The following is a 19018-nucleotide window of genomic DNA, read 5'->3' on the forward strand; positions in this document are numbered from 1 at the left end:
AGCTACTGTGACTCATCCCATACCTGCAACACTATGCAGTCCCACCAGTCTGTGCTTGTTTGCCAGGACCAGAATCGGCGTTCCACTGTATCAACCAGCCCCACTTCTACCATGATGTCCCAATTGCCACAGCCTGAGCTTTCAGGAATGTCTGTGTCCATGTTCTCATCACAATCGTCCTCGTGCTGGCGTCTCTTCAACCGGTTCTACATATACTCCAGGATAATGCGCGAGGTGTTTACAATACTCACAACAGCAGCGGTGAGCTGAGCGGGCTCCATGCTTGCTGTGGTATGGGAGCTTAACCCAGAATTCCAGTGGGCAGTGGAGACTGCAGGAACTGTGGGATAGCTACCCACAGTGCACCACTCCGTAAGTCAATGCTAGCCACGGTATTAAGGAAGCACTCTGCCGACTTAATGCGCTTAGTGGGGATATACACAATCGACTGTATAAAATCGATTTCTAAAAATCGACTCTACAAAATCAACCTAATTTTTAGTGTGGACATACCCTAAGATATAACAAGTGGAAGTTGATGCTAGACAAATTCAAACTAGAAATAAGGTGATAATTTTTAACAGTGAGGGTAATTAACCATTGGAACAATTTACCAAGAGTTGGGGCAAATTCTCCATCAATGGCAATTTTTAAATCAAAATTAGATGTTTTCCTAAAATGTATTCTCTAGTTCAAAAGGAATTAATTCAGAGAAGTCCTATGCCCTGTGTATACAGGACCCCAGACTAGATTATCACAATGGTCCCTTTTGGCTTACTGTGTGGATCTAAGTCTAAACTGAGGGAAGAGGATAAGGAGTGCAGATTCTGGAGTCATAAATATAGAGATAATAGGGGAAGTTGTGAGAGTGGATGAGATCTGTGTTTTGGATGATAATAGTAATGGGTTGAGCACCTTCAACGCCCATTTAGTTAGTTTAGTTAGAGAGTTGACACCGTTCATCACCTTCCATAATTAAATCCAGCCATAATATTTCAAACTCATATAGTTTTTTGTCCCTAGTGATCTCAGAATACTGTTCAAAGATGGATGGGCATTGTTAGATATTTTACAGAAGGGAGAGAGGAGGGAGTGATCAGCTTTTTCAAAGATAGCAGGTCAAGGTGGAGGAAAATAAACAGAAAACCCTTAGATCTGGCCTCTCTATCTTACTATTGTACGTATACGGTCCCCATTACTATAGTATCTGAGTGCCTCACAAACTTGTCAACATATTTATCCTCACAACCGTGCTGTGAGTAAGGAAGTGCTATTATCTCTATTTTACAGTTGGGGAAGTGAGGCACAGAAGATTAATGGTTCATTTGCATCGTGTGTTAGTCCTCACCAGTGCGGTGTAAATTCTAGTCTGCACCAGTGTGTTGTGCACTAACCGGTCAGGGTGGACACTATTTGTGCGTGCTAGAAGTTTTTTGGTGTGTGTTAACACAGTCCTGTTTCAAATGGTAATACATTAACACACACTAGGGAACATTTAGTGCCCACCAGCAGGCTCCACACAGGCCAGTTAGTGCATGACATGCTAGTGCAGACTAGACCTTACATCCCACGGGTGAGGACTGCCGCAGCATGTGGATGAGCCCTAAGTGACTTGCCCAAGGTCACAAAGGAAATTTGTGGTAGATCAGAAATTGAATCTGGGTCTCCCACAGCCCAGGCTAGTGCTCTGACCCCTGGACCCTCCTTTCCTGATCATTAATGACCTTGATAGAGCAGATCTCATAGAGTGGAGGGTTTAGAATCTAGGAAGAAGCTAGAGGAGAAGTTGTCAAGACATCAGGAATAGAGGACATGCTTAAGGACTTTGGATGCAAAGATATAAGGAAAGATACAAGGTGATAATTGGAGAGACAGAAACATGAATTTTGAAAGATGTTTTAAGGATTAGTGAAGCAAGGGCTATCCTGCAAAATGTTCATGTTGTCATTGGCCTAAGTTCTGTGACCCTAAGTTGTCTTAGACATGGTGCTCTCAGTACCTTGTCCTCCCTTTTTAATGATTGTTCTACTTTTTTATATCTGAAGCTAAGGATAGAAACAGTCTGAATATTCATTTCTCCTATGGACTTTGAGGAGCTACCTATTGTGAGTGTAAACACCAGATTTCTGATTCATGAGGAAACCCTCCTTTCCATATGTTTTCATTAAACTCTTTTAAAATTCCCATTTAAAAAGAGTTATAGATGAAAAACATCAACTAAATTTTTCTGCTGGAATGTAGTCAAATTAGCCCTCATCTTTTATCTCTTAATGCAAATATAGGTAATAAAATTTATGCTCATGTTAAGCATTGTTTTACATTTAAATATTTTTAAATGATGCTATATTAGCACCATAATTCCTGTTCTAATTATACATTACATGCTCTTGACAAATAGTATTGTTTTCTATCACCGATTCCTAAAGTTAGTAAAGATTTTCCTGAATGACAGCTGAGAAAATATTTGTTTTAAAATGTTGGGCTTCTTCTCAGTGTAATGTGGTAAATTAAAAAGGATAATCCAAGTTACTGTCCCAGCTATAGTAAAAAATATTAAACTGATAAATTAGTGATTAGACATAACATGAACTTGTTATATATTGGAAATAGGAAAACTGTTTATATTTTGACTTCAAAGTCTATTGAAATGTACATTTTATTAACTAAGGCCCTGATCCAGCAAACATACACGTGAGTAATTCTATTAAAGCATTAAAACTCTCATTAGTGCTTTATATTTTAAATGTTAGTGTTGAAAATTTATTTTATGCTTTTTAACTTGACATAACTAACTTACCAGAAATTCTTGTAAGAAAATCCTAAAAACCAATGTGTTTCTGTGAAGTATTATAGTATGCTTAATGGTGTCTGCAAGCTGCTGTTTTAATTAACTTTCCTAAATTTCAAACATCTATATTTTACTCTCTTATATGCTTTTAACTAAGGTATAGTAGATGCATTATTGCTTCAGTACTAATTCAAGGTGTAATATTCATTTCTTTAGAAAACATTTTTGTTGTTGTGCATGCCTAGTGTTTTGTATGTTGTATACTGCATTCAGAATATTTTTTTCCTTCTCACCTATCCACAATGCAATGCCGTTCCCATGATGCACCTCTGCTTGCTGTTTACCTGTATGTTAATTCGCTTGAATCCCATTGGCCCACTGCCATCATGTGCTCGCTGCCTGTTATTAAAAGACTCAGTCGACTGCCAAAGCAATGAAGCGGCCTCTCGAAGCAACTGTAGACCTGGTACTTTGACCTTTCACCTTTTGCTTTGCATGTAGCTTTTCAGAGAAGCAACTAATGAAATTTGTATTGCTTTTTTTTTAACATCAACTGAAAACTATCATATATTATTAATTTAGAAAAAATTCAGTATTATATTTATCCATCTCATTCTCATATGCAATAAATGCAAACAATTTAGTTTTTTTCCTAACATGATTTCATTTTCAAATACCTTTTCGTAGAAGTTAAAATTAAATATAACTGCTTTTGTAATTGAAAATGCTATAATCCCTCACTGTATTTAATAATAGGAAAAATATTTAACTAAGAAAGAATACTTGGCAATGAAACACAAGTGGTTTTTTCTTCCTAGAATATTTTAAGCCCAAATTTAGAGGAAATGCCACTTTTGTTGCTTTAAAGGCCTTCCTTTTCAGTAGTTGTGGTGCTACAGGTTTATGTTAATAGTACCATGCTTTTGCGATCAACAACAAAATTTCACTCATTGTACATTGCTATTATTTGAGTTAAGGTGCATGGCAAGGCATCTTTAACAGCTTTTTTAAGAAGTACATTACGATATTTTATTCATCTATATGAGAAAATACGTATATCTTTTGAAAAATCTGCCAGTTTAATTAAATTCTCTTTTGCCACAGGCCTTTCCTCCCGGCGTGCTTCACCCTTTACCAAAGAGACAAGCGCTGGAGAAAAGCAATGGTGCCAGTGCCGTTTTTAGTCCCAGTGTCTTGCACTATCAACAGGCTCTTGCCAATGCACAGTTGCAACAACATGCAGCGTTTATCCCAGCAGGTACGTTGTATTTGCACTAAACAGAATCGTCTTCAAGCATTCTCCCCATAAGACAGTGCTTATCACATTGAATATACTTTTAACTGTGTGATCCATTCTCTACACATTCATGACAAGTATGCACAAATATTTTAATACACTATTTTCATTCCTTCTGCAGAATATTAGGATTCAGGAGGTACTTTCATCGTGTCATTAAGTAGCTTTAGTATTTTCTGTTATTGTCCTTATTTTGCATATGTCAGAGTACTTTATATCCATGTTAAATGGGTCGCTTGTTGGGTCCATCAATGAGCGCTGTGTTTGGTGGTGGGGAGGAGGAATGTCATTAACTTGATGGGGAAGGCATAATGTTTCTGCGATACAAGGGGAAGTGTGAAAAGTATCGGTAATAGCTATCCCTGTTCTTCGGGTGTATTTTGTTCTTCCACCGCTACTGTTCGGCAGCCATGGACATACTCCTGCTACACAGTACCCTTTGCCCTCTAGAACTGCAGCGCTAGCAGCCAAATTATTGCTAATTCCTGCACAGATGCACTATGGGGATAAAACACTCCCCATCTGCACAGAAGTGTTTTATGTGGGAAACTTGCTTCGTTGTCTTCATAATGGAATATTTTATAATCCAAAATTCTCCCCAGTTTTTGCAATTAATAGCTGGTGTTGTAATTCTTAATATAAGTGATTTAACTACAGTGGAATTTTAGTAACATGAATATTCCATTGTTGTTCAGAGCTGTAGAAAACTAGACCATGTCATTTGGAAAAATCCACAACCCCATCAGGCCTAACATCTTGAGCTCATACATGTGGTGTGGAGACTTCCTTTCAACACTGTGAAAGAAGGGAGAATATTCCACTTAAATGTCTGATTTATGAATGAAGTGAACAGTTACAATAAAATCCTCTATATTATTCATAAAGAGAAGTATCTAAAAGTAAATACCCTGTATAGTGCATTAAAGCGTGCAATTTCAGTATTAGTATGTATATCAACCATGATTTTTTAGGCTGATTTAAAACATTTTTCTGTAGCAAATATATTTTCTATTTTTGAATATATTTGTTTATCTTTTATCATAGTCTTTAACCATCTAATAGTAGTATGAATTAAACAAGTAAAAGAATTCAAGATGCTGTAATTTCTTATAGCTTTGCAATAATCTTTTAAAAACAAAAATCATACAAACTCAGTGGAAGTTTGCCTGAATAAGAAGTATGTTAAAACTTAGTAAAGATCTCAGGATTTGGTGCTATATTTGTCAAAATATGTTCTAAACATTTACTTTATGCACTTGTTTTACTCATTTTAATTTTGAAAATATCCCAAAATCTTGTGTAATTTCCAGTGAGATCCCATGACCATTTTGTAACTTGCTACTATAATGGAAATGTGCAGGAAAATATGCTAACATTTGTGGGAAGGTTTGAAGGAATTTGAGAAATGAAAGAGCATGCAGTTCTTACAAATGTCCAAGAGTCCCCCTGCAAATGTACTTCATATCACAGCCATAAGAACTTGTGGTGGGATGTACATTGTTCCTCCTCATAGGCACTGCCTTTCAGAGCTTTTCACTATTGGATATAATTAGAGTAAAATGCATTAAAATAACCCTGAAAAATAAGCTAGTTTGAAAATACTTCAGTAAGATAGCACTCAGATATTTTCCAAACTTAGAATGCTTATCTTTCCTCAGGTACTTTATTCCACATGCTGTTTCTTTTCAATTCACATTTTTGGTTAACCCTGGAGTCATCATAACCAGCAGTACAAAATTAGCTCAAAATTGAGTGACAGTTTGTTTATTATAAATTCATGATGTAAAAGGATGTTGAGGGGCTAGATTGTCATCCAGTCTCAGCACAGGTGCACAAAAAAGGGAAAAGATGCAAAGAGCCTCTCATCTCCAGGAGACCCGGCACATGAGCTAGGGCAGAATGGGAGACGTTCTCATAGCAAGCAGGAGAACTCAGAAGATCTGGCATCACTAATATCTGTACAGAGGGGTGGGGGATGAGGACGTGAGCTATGGCGCACACCCTTTCCACTGGCTGGTAGAATGGCCCTTTCATAGAAGACAGTGCATGTTGCTCCTACAGTTGTTGCACTTCTCAGGGAGTCCAGGAGGAACTGTGTGTTCTGGAACTTGGCTCTAAGTACATCTATACCTTCCCATTGTGGGGCTGTGGCTATAAATATCGCACACCCTATGAAGCATGAAATTAATTCTTTAGTTTAAAATGGTAAACCAATATTTCCTGAACTAGTATCAGTTTTAAATACGTCCTACATGTTTGGTAGAAATGTTGCAGCTAGAACCAGGTTTTGCTTATAAAATATATGGAAAACTGATACGTTATTTTATATAATTTCCCTGCCTTTCCTAACCAATGACTCCCTAATTAATGTTTTGGGGCTTCGTAACACTGCTTATCTTAGATTTTTTTGTACTGTAGTTCTCTTTTAATACAAAACACACACCAAGTTAGTATGACTACTTCATCTGCACTTTCTGTTGTTTCGTGAATGGTTATTTGTGATCTGAAAAGCAAGGAGGGTATTGTTTTCCTTCAGATGCTGTTTATTAGAACTGTTATGATTACCGGAAAGTGTATGAGGGTTATTCTTCATGATAAGGTCATTCATAGTTACTTTTGCTGTTAAATAAATAAATACATAAAAGGTTGTTACCATCACCAAACAGGAGTTCTGCAAACTTAATCTACTTTATGCTACTACTACATATTCAGCACATAATGTGTTTTGTACATGCCACTTTGTTTCTCTTCCTCTCTACCGTTCACCTTCTCCCCACTACACACTGTACTCACCATCCTAAAAAGCCGTATCTATTTTCATTCGCTTTAGCAGAAAGGATAACAGTTGAATGAGCACAAAAACTGAACTCAGCTGTACAGAGGCCTCCCCACCCCCGACTACTTTTGCGGCACATTCGCAGGACATCATGTGGAATGTCGCACAGTCACTAGCCACGCTGCATTGGTTCAGTTTCCAGAGCTGCCATTTTAGCATTTTTGTTAATAAAAGTAACATTAGTAATTTGTTGTTAAAAATGTGTTTGTTTATATTTAAACACAGATAACAAAATCTCCACTGAATAATAAGAATTTCTATTGAATTAAATGTTTTCCTCTGCTGTGTATCAGCAAAATTAATAAACATTAATCTGTGTAGCTAACATAATGCTGTCTGAATTGTTGAATGGATTTAAGCAGCCATTAGATAATCCAATATTCAATCAAAAATTGTTTTTAAAAATCATTATTTCTGCAAAAAATATATGAAAGATGTTTATGAAATCTGGTCCATCTTAAATACACACACAGATGTACAAAATATGTCTTGGTATACTGTACTAGTATTTTAGGATAACATTATTTAAAGTCACTCTTGTAACACAAAAACTATGAATGACCTTAAGATTGTGTTAAGCTAACTTCTGCTTATCCTTGGTTATGCTTGAATCTCAGTTTGAATGTTAACTCTAAACAGCTAACCTGTTTCTTCCCTTTATTCACTTTTTCCACCTATCATTGCATGACATGCAGGGTCAGTTTTGTGCATGACACCCGCTACCAGTATTGGTAGGTTCTAAATTTCTTTATTGATCTCTTTTATATTGTATACTGTACTTTCAGTTGTTTGCAAATCTTAAACATGACTTGATTACTAGATTTAAAGGTTCATTTGGCTTTTTGATTGACTTTGTAGGATCTTAGATTTGTTTGTAGGTTAAAATTGCAGTTTAGATGTGACATCACCTGCTATAACAACCACACTGCAAATGCATAAAATCATGGATTCCAATCTGCTTTTCAGTTTTCAAAATTGTATTTCTCTCAATATATTTTATATTTTATAGTATTTCTAAAATCATAAAATATTGGTAAAGCAAGCTAATTTCATCAGTGTTTTGAAGTTTCATAGTTGTGTGCCTATTTCTCCTTTTTGCTGTGTGTTAAAAAGTTTTATCAGAGTTTCCCAGAAGCATTTATTTTAATACTTGTAACTGAAAGTACTTTGAGACCTAAGGTCTGAATCGCATTCCCTCTTAATTAAACCAAATCCACTTTAAAATTTGAAGCATTTGAATGCACATATTTTATGGTTGCAAAATTAGCAGGACATTACTCAGGTGAGTAATGCTTATTCAAGTGAGTAGTCCCATTGATTTTAATGGGGCTACTCACTTGAGTTTCAGCCACACACATGAGTGAATTTTGCACATATTGATAAATTTGTCCTTAAATTAAAACTGAACAAAAAATAAATTTTCACAATCTGCTTTGCTCTTTTAGATCAAACAAATTAGTATTTAAATCAGGAAAATAATTATAACACTGATGTTTGCCTCAAAGCAGATAGTAATTTAACTCAAATAAAATCCAACAGTTATGGGGAGGTAACAGAACATAAATCCAGAAACAAAAATATAAAAATTGTATGTATGTTTAAAGCAAGGCTGCAAATATACTTTTAACCTATAATACTGGTAAATGAAAATAAATTATTTTTAATATGTGCAGAAATAATAAATGATTTCTTTCCTTCCCAATACTAAAAATGAAAGATTTCACTTCTTAAGGAATGGTGTTTTAATGTGTTTTAGCTACTTAAAAATAGTCTATCAACTGATTGAACAATTCTTGCTTAAAGTAATAAGCTGTTTTGGTAGATGCCCAATTTAAAACAGGTTTCAGAGTAGCAGCCATGTTAGTCTGTATCCGCAAAAAGAACAGGAGGACTTGTGGCACCTTAGAGACTAAAAAATTGATTTGAGCATAAGCTTTTGTGAGCTACAGCTCACTTCATCAGATGCATTCAGTGGAAGAAATAATTTGTCAAATTCTTAAATATAATGCCAGCAATCATAAGTTATTTTGCTTTTTCTGGGAATCACTGATTGTGTTGACAAACTTCCTTTAATTGTACTTGTAATAAGCTATTTTCCCTTTTTTATTTCTCTGCCACGCTTTCTTGCTTTGCATTGTGATTGCATGCCATCTGCTGGTTTAACCCATGATGGCTTGCTGCTCTGATATTCACCATGCCAAAATACCACTTCTATTACCATAATGCTACACCCTCCTGTTCATTGCTTCCATGGTTCCCCTCCTGAAAGTACCCATGATGCACAGCGCTACGTCCGCCACTGTCTCTGCAGCAGCAACTCCTGCAACAAGTGTCCCCTTCGCCGCAACAGCCACAGCCAATCAGGTTTGCTCCTTTTAAAGCTTTCTTTCACAAATCCCAAACTCTAACTGAGTGCTGATATTTTTTTAAAAAAAATTCTCATGGAGAATTTTTTTTTCATGTTTACCCATCAAATTTTATTTTTAAATAGTTTATAGCAAGTGTTTATGGACAGGTTGCACTTATTTAGAGTTAACATTTATTGCAAATAATGATGTAGCTATGTTTTGTGTTGCAGTGTTTGTTTCTTGTATCTAATATTGTGTAATTAACCCAGCTGAGTGAGAATCATTTTAGTAGTGGACTGCTTGTTAAGATTTACAACTAACTTTGGATGCCAAAAGGAAAAAATATTACAGCAGTTTTCAAATGTTCATATATGTTAATATCCTTTTCTCCATACAGTGTGTGTAAATGACTAGCTCATTGTGTTCGTGAAAACTGACTAAAACCACAAGTGGGCAAAGTCAGCTGAAGAGAAGTCCGTGAAAAGGAAAAAGTAAACATTTTCTAAAAAATGCCAGTAACATAAGGAATAACTCATATTTGCATTCTTCATATTTACATGGAAAGTTGGACTCCTCTGTCCACTCTAGATTTTAAGGGACACTGCCAACTTGAAAATTACATTTCCTTCTGAAAATATTATACCTACCGTTGTTATGAGTGACCCCTAAGATGCAAGAGAAAGAGATTAGAGGAAGTAATATTTTTTCTTTTCTTTTTTCAGTTTGCTGATGTAACTGTGTGTTACCTTTCCCCTCTGTGCCCGATCTACTGAGGATATGAGTCTCTTGTAGCTCTCCATATGCAAGCTGGGCTTTTTAGCTTGATCTGTAGAGATTCATGCTTTCAATTTTGGGGATCCTCAGTTCAATCCCCAGTGTGCCAGCCTGCACACCCCTTTGTGCATTGGTCACTTTTACTGTTTTATTGATAGCCAGGTGCATCACTGTCATGCACTGCTCAGGGAGAGCTTAAAGGTATACTCATCCCCAAATTTTGCAAAAAGGTGTTTACCAGTAACAGCAGCAGTAAGATGAAACTGAAGAGGTAGTAGGCAGATTTGCTCACAAAGAGAAAAGGAAGAAGCAGTGGCCTTCATCATAGTTATCTTGTTGCCCCCCACCCCACCCAGCACCACAGGCCTAGCAGAGGAGTAGAATCACATGCCAACTTTTTTTTGTTTTTTTTTAAGAATTTTAAAAAATATTTGGAATGGATTATTTATAGGTGTTCTACCGGTAAACTGAACTCAATTTAAAAGCAATTCAAGTTTGGTAATATAAGTTACCGTGACCACTGATGTATAGCATTCTAGGGGAGATATACTACCTCTGAAATACACAGTGCTTTCTTAAAGAAACATTACATTTTCCAGTGTGATAGTGTATTCATGGGTTTATCCTTTTGTTTTGCACAGTATTCTTTTGTACATCCCTTTCTGAAAGCTAACTCATTTTAATCAGGAAAATGCTGAGGGATGATGTTTGGGAATAGAAGACAAAACGTTTTATTCTGGAAAACACAGGCAACTGGTGTGCTTAAAATTCAGCTGTTTTCTATTCTTCTCGTTTTTGTTTTGAAGGTATGGTAAGGTAATGAATAACATCATGGTACTACCCTGAAGAGTAGGTTGATGATCCTGTAGGTTTGCTGGATTTCAGGTTCTCAAATCATGTAGTTAACATTGCCCATCAGAGTCTCTGCAACAGAAACTGGTTAAAAAGCGCTTAGTGAAGTCTTGCGAAGCATGGTGATCAAAAACAGAGACACAAACAAGTGGAAATACAGATGGCAGGGGAATAAATAAAACAAACAAAGGATATGTCTACACTGCAGTTGGGACCAGGCTCCCTACTCCGGGTAGATAGACACGGGCTAGCTCTGTGTGACAAAGCTTATGGAAAATAGCAGTGTAGCTGGGGTAGCACAGGTGGTGGGTTGGGCCAGCTGCCCAAGAACATACCCAGAGGATCCGGCTGTATTCAGATGGCCAGCCCAAGCTGTCGCCCATGCTATCTGCAATTTTTAATGCTAGGACAAGCAGCGCTAGGAAAAACTTTTTCACTAGGAGGGTGGTGAAACACTGGAATGCGTTGCCTAAGGAGGTGGTGGAATCTCCTTCCTTAAAAGTTTTTAAGGTCAGGCTTGACAAAGCCCTGGCTGGGATGATTTAATTGGGGATTGGTCCTGCTTTGAGCAGAGGGTTGGACTAGATGCCCTCCTGAGGTCCCTTCCAACCCTGATATTCTATGATTCTATGATACCTGTGCTGGGAAGAATGCTCCAGGCTGCAGTGTAGGCACATCCAAAGATTCCAGTCAGTAGCAATGTTTTCCACATGGATTTTCATAGGGGCTTCCTCCACCTGAGTAACTTAACTCATGCTGGCTGGAAGGACAGAATCATCATACAAAACTTTTCATCTCTGCCCCTTTTTTCCACAAGCAAAACAGCAGCCATCTGTCCCCCTGCAAGAGAATACCCTGGTTTCCCCTGAATTTGGCAACGCTGGTTTCCTTTTCCATTTATGTTGGAAGAAGGGAACACTTAAATTTAATGAGAGTCTTGTTTAAAAATGTAAAAAGGGAATTGCTAGGGTGTTTCTTCCCCTTGATATCAATGGGAACCATTGTTTTCATCAGTAGGCTTTTCACTTCCTCCTTTGCATTAGTCCTTGGAAACACCCAGAAGCTGCAGTAAGAGATTGCTGGCTCTAGGTGCTTTCACTCAGATGGAGTGTGATACCAGACTTGATTCTGAAGAGGAAGTAGTAGCAGTGCTTAATCATCTGGGTGAATATTTTGAACTCCTCTTGGGAAAAATTTGCTGACCTGCTCAGGAATCCTGGAATTGCCACTAGGAATAGGTGCCAACATCAGCTGACAGTCACAGCCACAGAGTATCAGCTGACAGTTTTTTAAAAATCCTCGGTCGGGCACAGAAATTGAATTAGCATGTGTTGATGGTTCATATTTTGTGTCAATGACATACTGCATGAAAATCGTACATGAACCCTATCTGCTAGCCAATTGTTTGCTTTCTTTTTGAAAATAACATGAGTAAATGAGACCCAAAGCATAGACTACACAAATCCTTCTGTGCTGTTCACCATGCAGAGTCAGACAGCTCTGGTGGCTGAGTTGTCCCCTTGTGCAGTCAACCTGTGCACTGAATGAGGCCTGTGGAAAAAATAGTATGTGATCACATAATTGCAGAGAGGAAGCCCAGGCCCCCTGGCTGGAACCAAGGTTCTAAGGGCTTCTCTGATCTGTGGCGGGGGACTCCCTGGGCTGCCCCTAGTGTAGAGGGCAGCTAGTTGCTTTGTTCTGTTGTGGAAAAATCAAATGGAAATGTTTAGAATTTTCCAGAATAAAAAGTTTTTGGAATTTTCATGGGAAATTTTTAGTTTTTGTTCTGACTTGGAAGGGAAACTTTTTTGAAATGTCAGAATTTTCTATGGAATGGAAATTTCAAGTTTTGCCCAGCTCTAGTCAGGAGCCTTCAAATGGAACCTAACCCCTAAGTTTATTTCCACATAGAGAATGCTGCTTGCTTAGTCTCGTACAGCTTCCAGCACAGTGGTCCTTTTTCTCTTCAATGTTAGAGATAGCAAGAGTAAAGAAATCATATACAGTTCCAAGATTTCATCATTTTCCTTCTGTTTTTACTTGAGAACATTGCATTACATATGTTTCTATATTGGTGTAATTTATCTCAACTAATATTCCAGCTGCACTGTAGTGAAGTAGGAACCCATGGAATGTCTGTCCAGTTCTTGATGGTTATAAAAAAAAAACCTAGGTGAAAGCCTATACTGTCATACAGGTGTAATTCATAAAGTATATTTTAAAAAAATAGCCAAAAATTGCTGAGAACTTAAAAACTGGACTGTAATATGATGGCTGAACCTGGTGATATTCTAAACACAAAGAGCTCTCAACCATCTTGTAGCTGTTTCCATTGCTTCATGCTGACTCAGCAGACATTTTAGGCTTCAGGGCAACACACAGAGTGACAATCTAGAAATCTTATTATATCAATTATAGAACTCGAAATGCTTTTAGGCCATGTCTACACTACCCGTCGGATCAGCGGGTAGTGATCGATCTATCAGGGATTGATTTATCACATCTAGTGTAGACGCGATAAATCGATCCCCGATCGCTCTGCCATCGACTCCACGGTTAGAGGCGGAAGCAGAGTCGACGGGGGAGCGACGTCTGACGATCCCACGCCGCGAGGACGCGAAGTAAGTGATTCTAAATCGATCTAAAATAAGTCGACTTCAGCTACACTATTCTCGTAGCTGAAGTTGCGAATCTTAGATCGATCACCCCCGCCCCCAGTGTAGACCAGGCCTTAGACAATAGCCTTGCTCATATCAATTCACTTCAATGCAATATGTCTTTATTTTGTGTAGCATCTTTTATACAAAATTGTATTCTAAAATGCTTCACAGAACAAATAGACAATATAGAATATACATTACAGAAAAGCTGTGTCATAATTTCTCTTCCTTTGTTTATGGCCTTAAGAAGCATATACAACAGAGAAAAGATCCATTTTCAGATTACATTTGGAAAGAGATCATCAACATGTCTAACAAGGCCAAGGCTTCTGAATTATCCAACACCAGCATAATCTGACCTAAATTATGCATCAGTTTCTGAGGCAAATTGGAAATTACGCATCTGTATTAATTCTGAAATTATTCAATAACCTTCATTTTTATTGAAATAATTGTAAAATTAAAATAATAGTGAAAATAAAAATAGTCACATTACATTCAAATTCAAAAAACAAATTAAAGTAGTTGCCACAGAATTTAGTTGGAAATAATTTTTTAAACAATTAATTAAGCCACATGCTTAATCAGGCAATTTTGGAGTTGAGGAGTTTGGGAAGGCAGCTGCCTATCCCTCCTTCATGGTTTGTACACAGGAGATTGGAAACAAGCAGTGACAACTGTCTTGGAAAAGGGGAGGTGGACGCTTGCAAGACAAGGCATTCAGTAAACCTAAATTCTGTTAGACTGAAGAATCACGTGGCAGCCCCCTTGCTCAGCTGTGCAGCTGCTAAGGCCGACATGAGTGAATCTATTGTGTGTAGCTCAGGAGCAGCACATGGCAGCTGCTGTCCTCTGTAAACCTCCCCTGCTCCCTAAGAAAATGCTTAAGTTCATTCTGTGCACTACCTCTGAGAGAAGGTTTGGCAAGGCAGGTAGCTCTCACCCTTGTTGCTGTGCTGAATTAGAGAGGGCTCTTGATGCTTCCCACTCTGTCTCAAGGAAACCCGTTAAACTTCCAGATATGTCAAAAATGTTGGGCAGATGAACTGAAAAGCTGGAAGATAGGAGGAAAATGGCCCTTTTTGTGGATTAAAGTAACATCTTCAAGTGAAAGATAATTTTTATGTGGCCTTTAGTGTGGGTACATAACCACGGGGTCCTGCATAAGACTAACATTATTAAATTTGATAGCTATCTTATGGAGGTAGTCTTATCGATGCTGAAATAATTCATATCCACTTCATTAAATGACTGCATTTTAAAAAATATAGTTTTATTAACCTTTTCCTCATTAGCATCATTTATTGTATTTTTCTCCTGCCTTTCGTGTCTGACATTCCAACTGTGGGTTTTCCCTTCTCCTAGTGATCAGAACCAGGCTTGTCTCTAAGATGCTCCCTTTTGGGCAGTCTCAGGTGCTCCTATCCCCAGATTAAACCATTTTTGTTCTTTTTGTCTCATGGCCCCTGGAAGCAAATGGAAATATCAAAGCACTGAGCCCAGTCCCAAAAGGAAAAAAGAATTCACCCAATCAGTCTCCCTTCATCATAAAAGGAAAGAAGGAAGGAATGTCCCTGCTTCATCTAGTTAATCTTCCTTTACTCTGTTCCTGTTTTATCTTGGTGATGGTATAGACTAGGTTTGCACCGAACAAATTTAGTAACAGTCCTAGAATAGGCTCTGTCACAGTTGACGGCAACTGCACCTCTATTCCCCTCTGTGATCCACCAAGGACAACCACTCTAGGCCTCTGGCTCCCTAGCTGATGCCTTTCTTGAGTGGAGACACATGTCTCTCCCCCTTCTGACTGGGATATTTCCAGGCGGTACAGTTCCCTGACTATACTGTGACCTCCCCAGCAAAAGACTACCTAAACAGGCTTGCTTCACTTCTTTTCTCAGAAATGTTAAATTGTGTTATTACCACAGTTAAGTTACCACACAGCCCTTTATAAGCAAGCACATTTATTCTTAAGGTGAAAACATTACAGAGACAACATATTAAAAACTAATAAAAGAACCTATCTGCATGCTCACCAGTTCATTTCCGCTTTCACTCAGAACTAGCTCCCAAGTCTTATGGGGCCTCAGTGAGCAAAAGACCTTCCAACCCATCCCTAAGGTTTGGGTTCCCCCTTAGACCAGAGGTTCTGTCCATTTGTTAGATCAGAAAGAAAGCCCTGAGTTTTGACTCAGGCTATTTATCCAGTTGTTGGTTCCTTGAGAATCCAGTTTGAACCAATATGTGAGAGTCTCTCTCCAGGTGGTGTTAGCTCTCTGAAGGTGTTACAGCCTGAGAGAATTTGCCTAATTATGCCCCCATGTTCTTAGTTCTTGGAGGGCTGTGGTCTCCCTGCCCTATGGAAATACATGCAGTCGCTCAATAGTACATAAACATTTGCATATTTAATACAACGAGTTTCTAAAATTCTTAATTCAGTAAGGTTTCTCCAGGATCTTATCATATCTGTCAGGCTCCACAACCTTAGTGCCTCTGCATCCTGCCCTAAACCCTCCATGCACACAGGGAATGTGCATTGTGTGTGGTCTATTGAAATCCTGCTCCCAAAGACCACGCAGGAGAGTAGAATTGGTTCTGCAGCGTTGGGTCTGCTGAGCCTGCAGAGATATGGGGACAGGATTTGCCCTTTAAGGCATTTTTAAAAGGTCACAATGAAACCATGTCACCATGTATGCAGTAGATCTTGTGAAAGAAAATATCCTGTTTCAGAAGCTAGATGCAGAGCCAGCCTAGAAAATTGAAGCATGAGGCTCTTTGGCTTGGGGCAAGGTGCTGATACAGAGTGTTTCCTTGATGAAGGAAGCATTGGTGCTGCAAAGCCCATGATGAACATAATCTGCTCAGGGCTACATTATAAAACCAGGAGAGGTTTAGGAAGCCTTCACAACTCTTTTGGCTTCATGAAACTGCCTCTTTGTTTCTCTACTATTTGGGGAATGCATTGTTTGGAAAAAGCTTCCCTCAAACTTTGTACTCTTCAAGGGTAAGAATTCAGTCAATTGGATATTCTTAGAAAAAGAAAAATTACTTGCCTGCAATTCACTAACTCTGGACAGATGATTTGAGTGGTTCCTGCTCTCCCACCTTCCTCTAAGACTGGGAAGCGAATGTTGCTTTATAACTTTCTTTTTGGTCACCCTACCACATATTTGTTAGGGGCAAAAGTTATGTTTGGTGGTTTAGGATGCATTTGCGTCTTGCTCCTCAAGTTAGAGGAAAAGGAATTTATATAGAAAGTATGCGGATAACAGCAAGTAGCCTGTGTCTGACACACATGTATCTTGTCTTAAAGGCTCAAAAATTACAGGGTCATGGCCTATTTCATGATAGACAAGCAAGACCCAAGAGCATGAACATTATCAAATGAAATCTTCAGAGAAGTTGATTTACATGTAAGGAATTTTCACTTTCAAAAATAAGGATTGGAAAACTTTGCAAACACAAGGGGGCAAAGTCAAAAGCAAAACTCACATTGACTTCAGACCATCACACACTCATTTTTAAACATGTTGACACTATCCAGTATGTGTGAAAAACATTATTTTTTATTAATTAACAGAAACTGTATAAGTAGCTCTGTTTCTCAGTGTAGATTTGGTTAAACAAAAAGAAATGATCATAATGCTAAATACACTTAAAATGTCTTCACTATATCTATTTTTACTAACATTATTTTGTGGAACCCTTTCTGCTCAACTGTCACCCCATGAAAGTCATTACAGATGACAGTTAATTTTAGCAATCTTATTGTGTACAAATCTTTGGTATGGGTATTAACAATGTATAAAATATTATCAATTTGGAAGGGATGTGAGAGAAGTCATCTTTTGCAAAAAACTGAAAATTGACGTTTTCTGCCATAAACTAGCTAGATGGCAGTATCTTCACATAGGCTGAGAAATGTGCAAAGAAAAGCATTCTTTTTATTTCTTTTTTATGTCAGAAGTCTAGGCATCCTTCCCTTTCCTTCTACTCTATTTTTTAACTTTGGAATGTTTTTCTGCACTTATCTGTTCCATAAAATATGACATTGCAATGGATACAGTATACATATATTTGAGGAGGCAGTTTTCTTATATTTCCTGCTTTTGTATAATTTTCCAAACAAATGTATCTTTAAGATGAAATTTCTCAAGTTTGTGCCATGCCAAAAGTGATATTTTTGGCAAGTATGGTAAAATTCCATTGGGTGTGTTTTTAATTATTGGAACATGGGCAAAGTTTTCTGAGATCAAGTGATTTCATAAGTTTGGGGGGGAAAAAGTTTAGATATAACAGTTGCCAGTTCTTGAAATTCACCCACAGTTCATATCAGGTATGTGTTTTTCCTTTAAAATTTTAGCCAAGTACTGCCGTCCAGAGCTCCAGATGTATTTGTTTGGAATTGGAAAGAATTTCAGTTGACTGTTTCAAGAATTCACCCTGGAAATAAACTTAGATAACTTTTTTATATGTACATGATCCATTCGATGTAGCATTCCCCCAACAATAATGCATTTATCATTTTTGGCACTGATCTTGCAGGGGTCTCCCTGTGCAGATTCAGTTGGAGATTTTATTTCAAATAAACCCAGGTTTATATATTAATTTGAATATAAAGCCGTTCACAGTTCATAACTTCACTTTTTTCTTGTTTAAGTGAAAGAAAAGACATGACAATTTAAATGAATAAAAGTCAGGACATTCATGGATAAATTTCCCTCAGATACTAAGATCGGTCCATTCTAAATATGTGCAGTAAGTTTATAAAACTAACCATAAGTACAGTAATACAAAATACTACTCCAATATGTGCAAGGTGGCTGAATTGTGTGGGAAATATAATTTGGATTTTCTTGATACCTTTGTGAATTTATGGTCTGACCCATAACATTGCATTAGAGAACTTTTGCATTGGAGAGGAACTTAATTTGAAGCCTGGTTTTTGTTTTTGTTGTTGTTGTTGTTTTTTTTTAATCTTCGTGACAACTAGTGTTTGTTCTTCCTGTGGAGCGTAGAGAAATGTTACCTGTGCCCTTTGTGATGAGGCAGCACTCTCTATTAACGGTGTGAAATTGGTAGTACCCTTCTCATTCTGAATGTTTTCAGCACACATGGAATACAAGAAGGAAACAAAATAGAAACAGGACTTACATGAAAAGAATGGGTGAGCTCAGGAATGTTGTGTTGAAGTATCACTCAGGATATATAGAAATATAGACTCTGCCATGATGAATAATCTCACACTTGCCCTTCACATCTTTGGTCCCTCAGCACATCTGGGTAAACCTATCACAGCAATTTAGAAAATGAAAGCAGAGAAAAGAAAATGCCTTAAAAAATAGCAGATGGAAAATGTAACCTATGATAGTAGATCAAACCTGCTGAAAGTTAATATTGAGTTGGACATAAAAATAGTCATCACATGGGTGCTTTTAAACTAGCTACAATAATGGCTTTCCC

At 37.6% G+C, this 19018-nt stretch overlaps 1 protein-coding gene across 9 annotated transcripts in view; it reads left to right on the forward strand.

Annotated features, from left to right (window-relative positions):
- MBNL2 (muscleblind like splicing regulator 2) overlaps positions 1-19018 on the forward strand; it is a 159024-nt gene that overhangs the window by 125640 nt on the left and 14366 nt on the right. For 2 of the 9 annotated variants that reach the window (XM_073348166.1, XM_073348188.1), the window contains 4 exons: positions 3201-3254; positions 3893-4046; positions 7617-7652; positions 9191-9285. In XM_073348166.1, coding sequence (XP_073204267.1) covers positions 3201-3254; positions 3893-4046; positions 7617-7652; positions 9191-9285 — 339 coding nt within the window. The remainder of the gene's footprint in view (positions 1-3200; positions 3255-3892; positions 4047-7616; positions 7653-9190; positions 9286-19018) is intronic. The other 7 variants (XM_073348176.1, XM_073348205.1, XM_073348225.1 and 4 more) reach the window with 7 other exon arrangements.

Source organism: Lepidochelys kempii, chromosome 1, assembly GCF_965140265.1.
Source record: "Lepidochelys kempii isolate rLepKem1 chromosome 1, rLepKem1.hap2, whole genome shotgun sequence".
Lineage (NCBI taxonomy): Eukaryota > Metazoa > Chordata > Testudines > Cheloniidae > Lepidochelys > Lepidochelys kempii.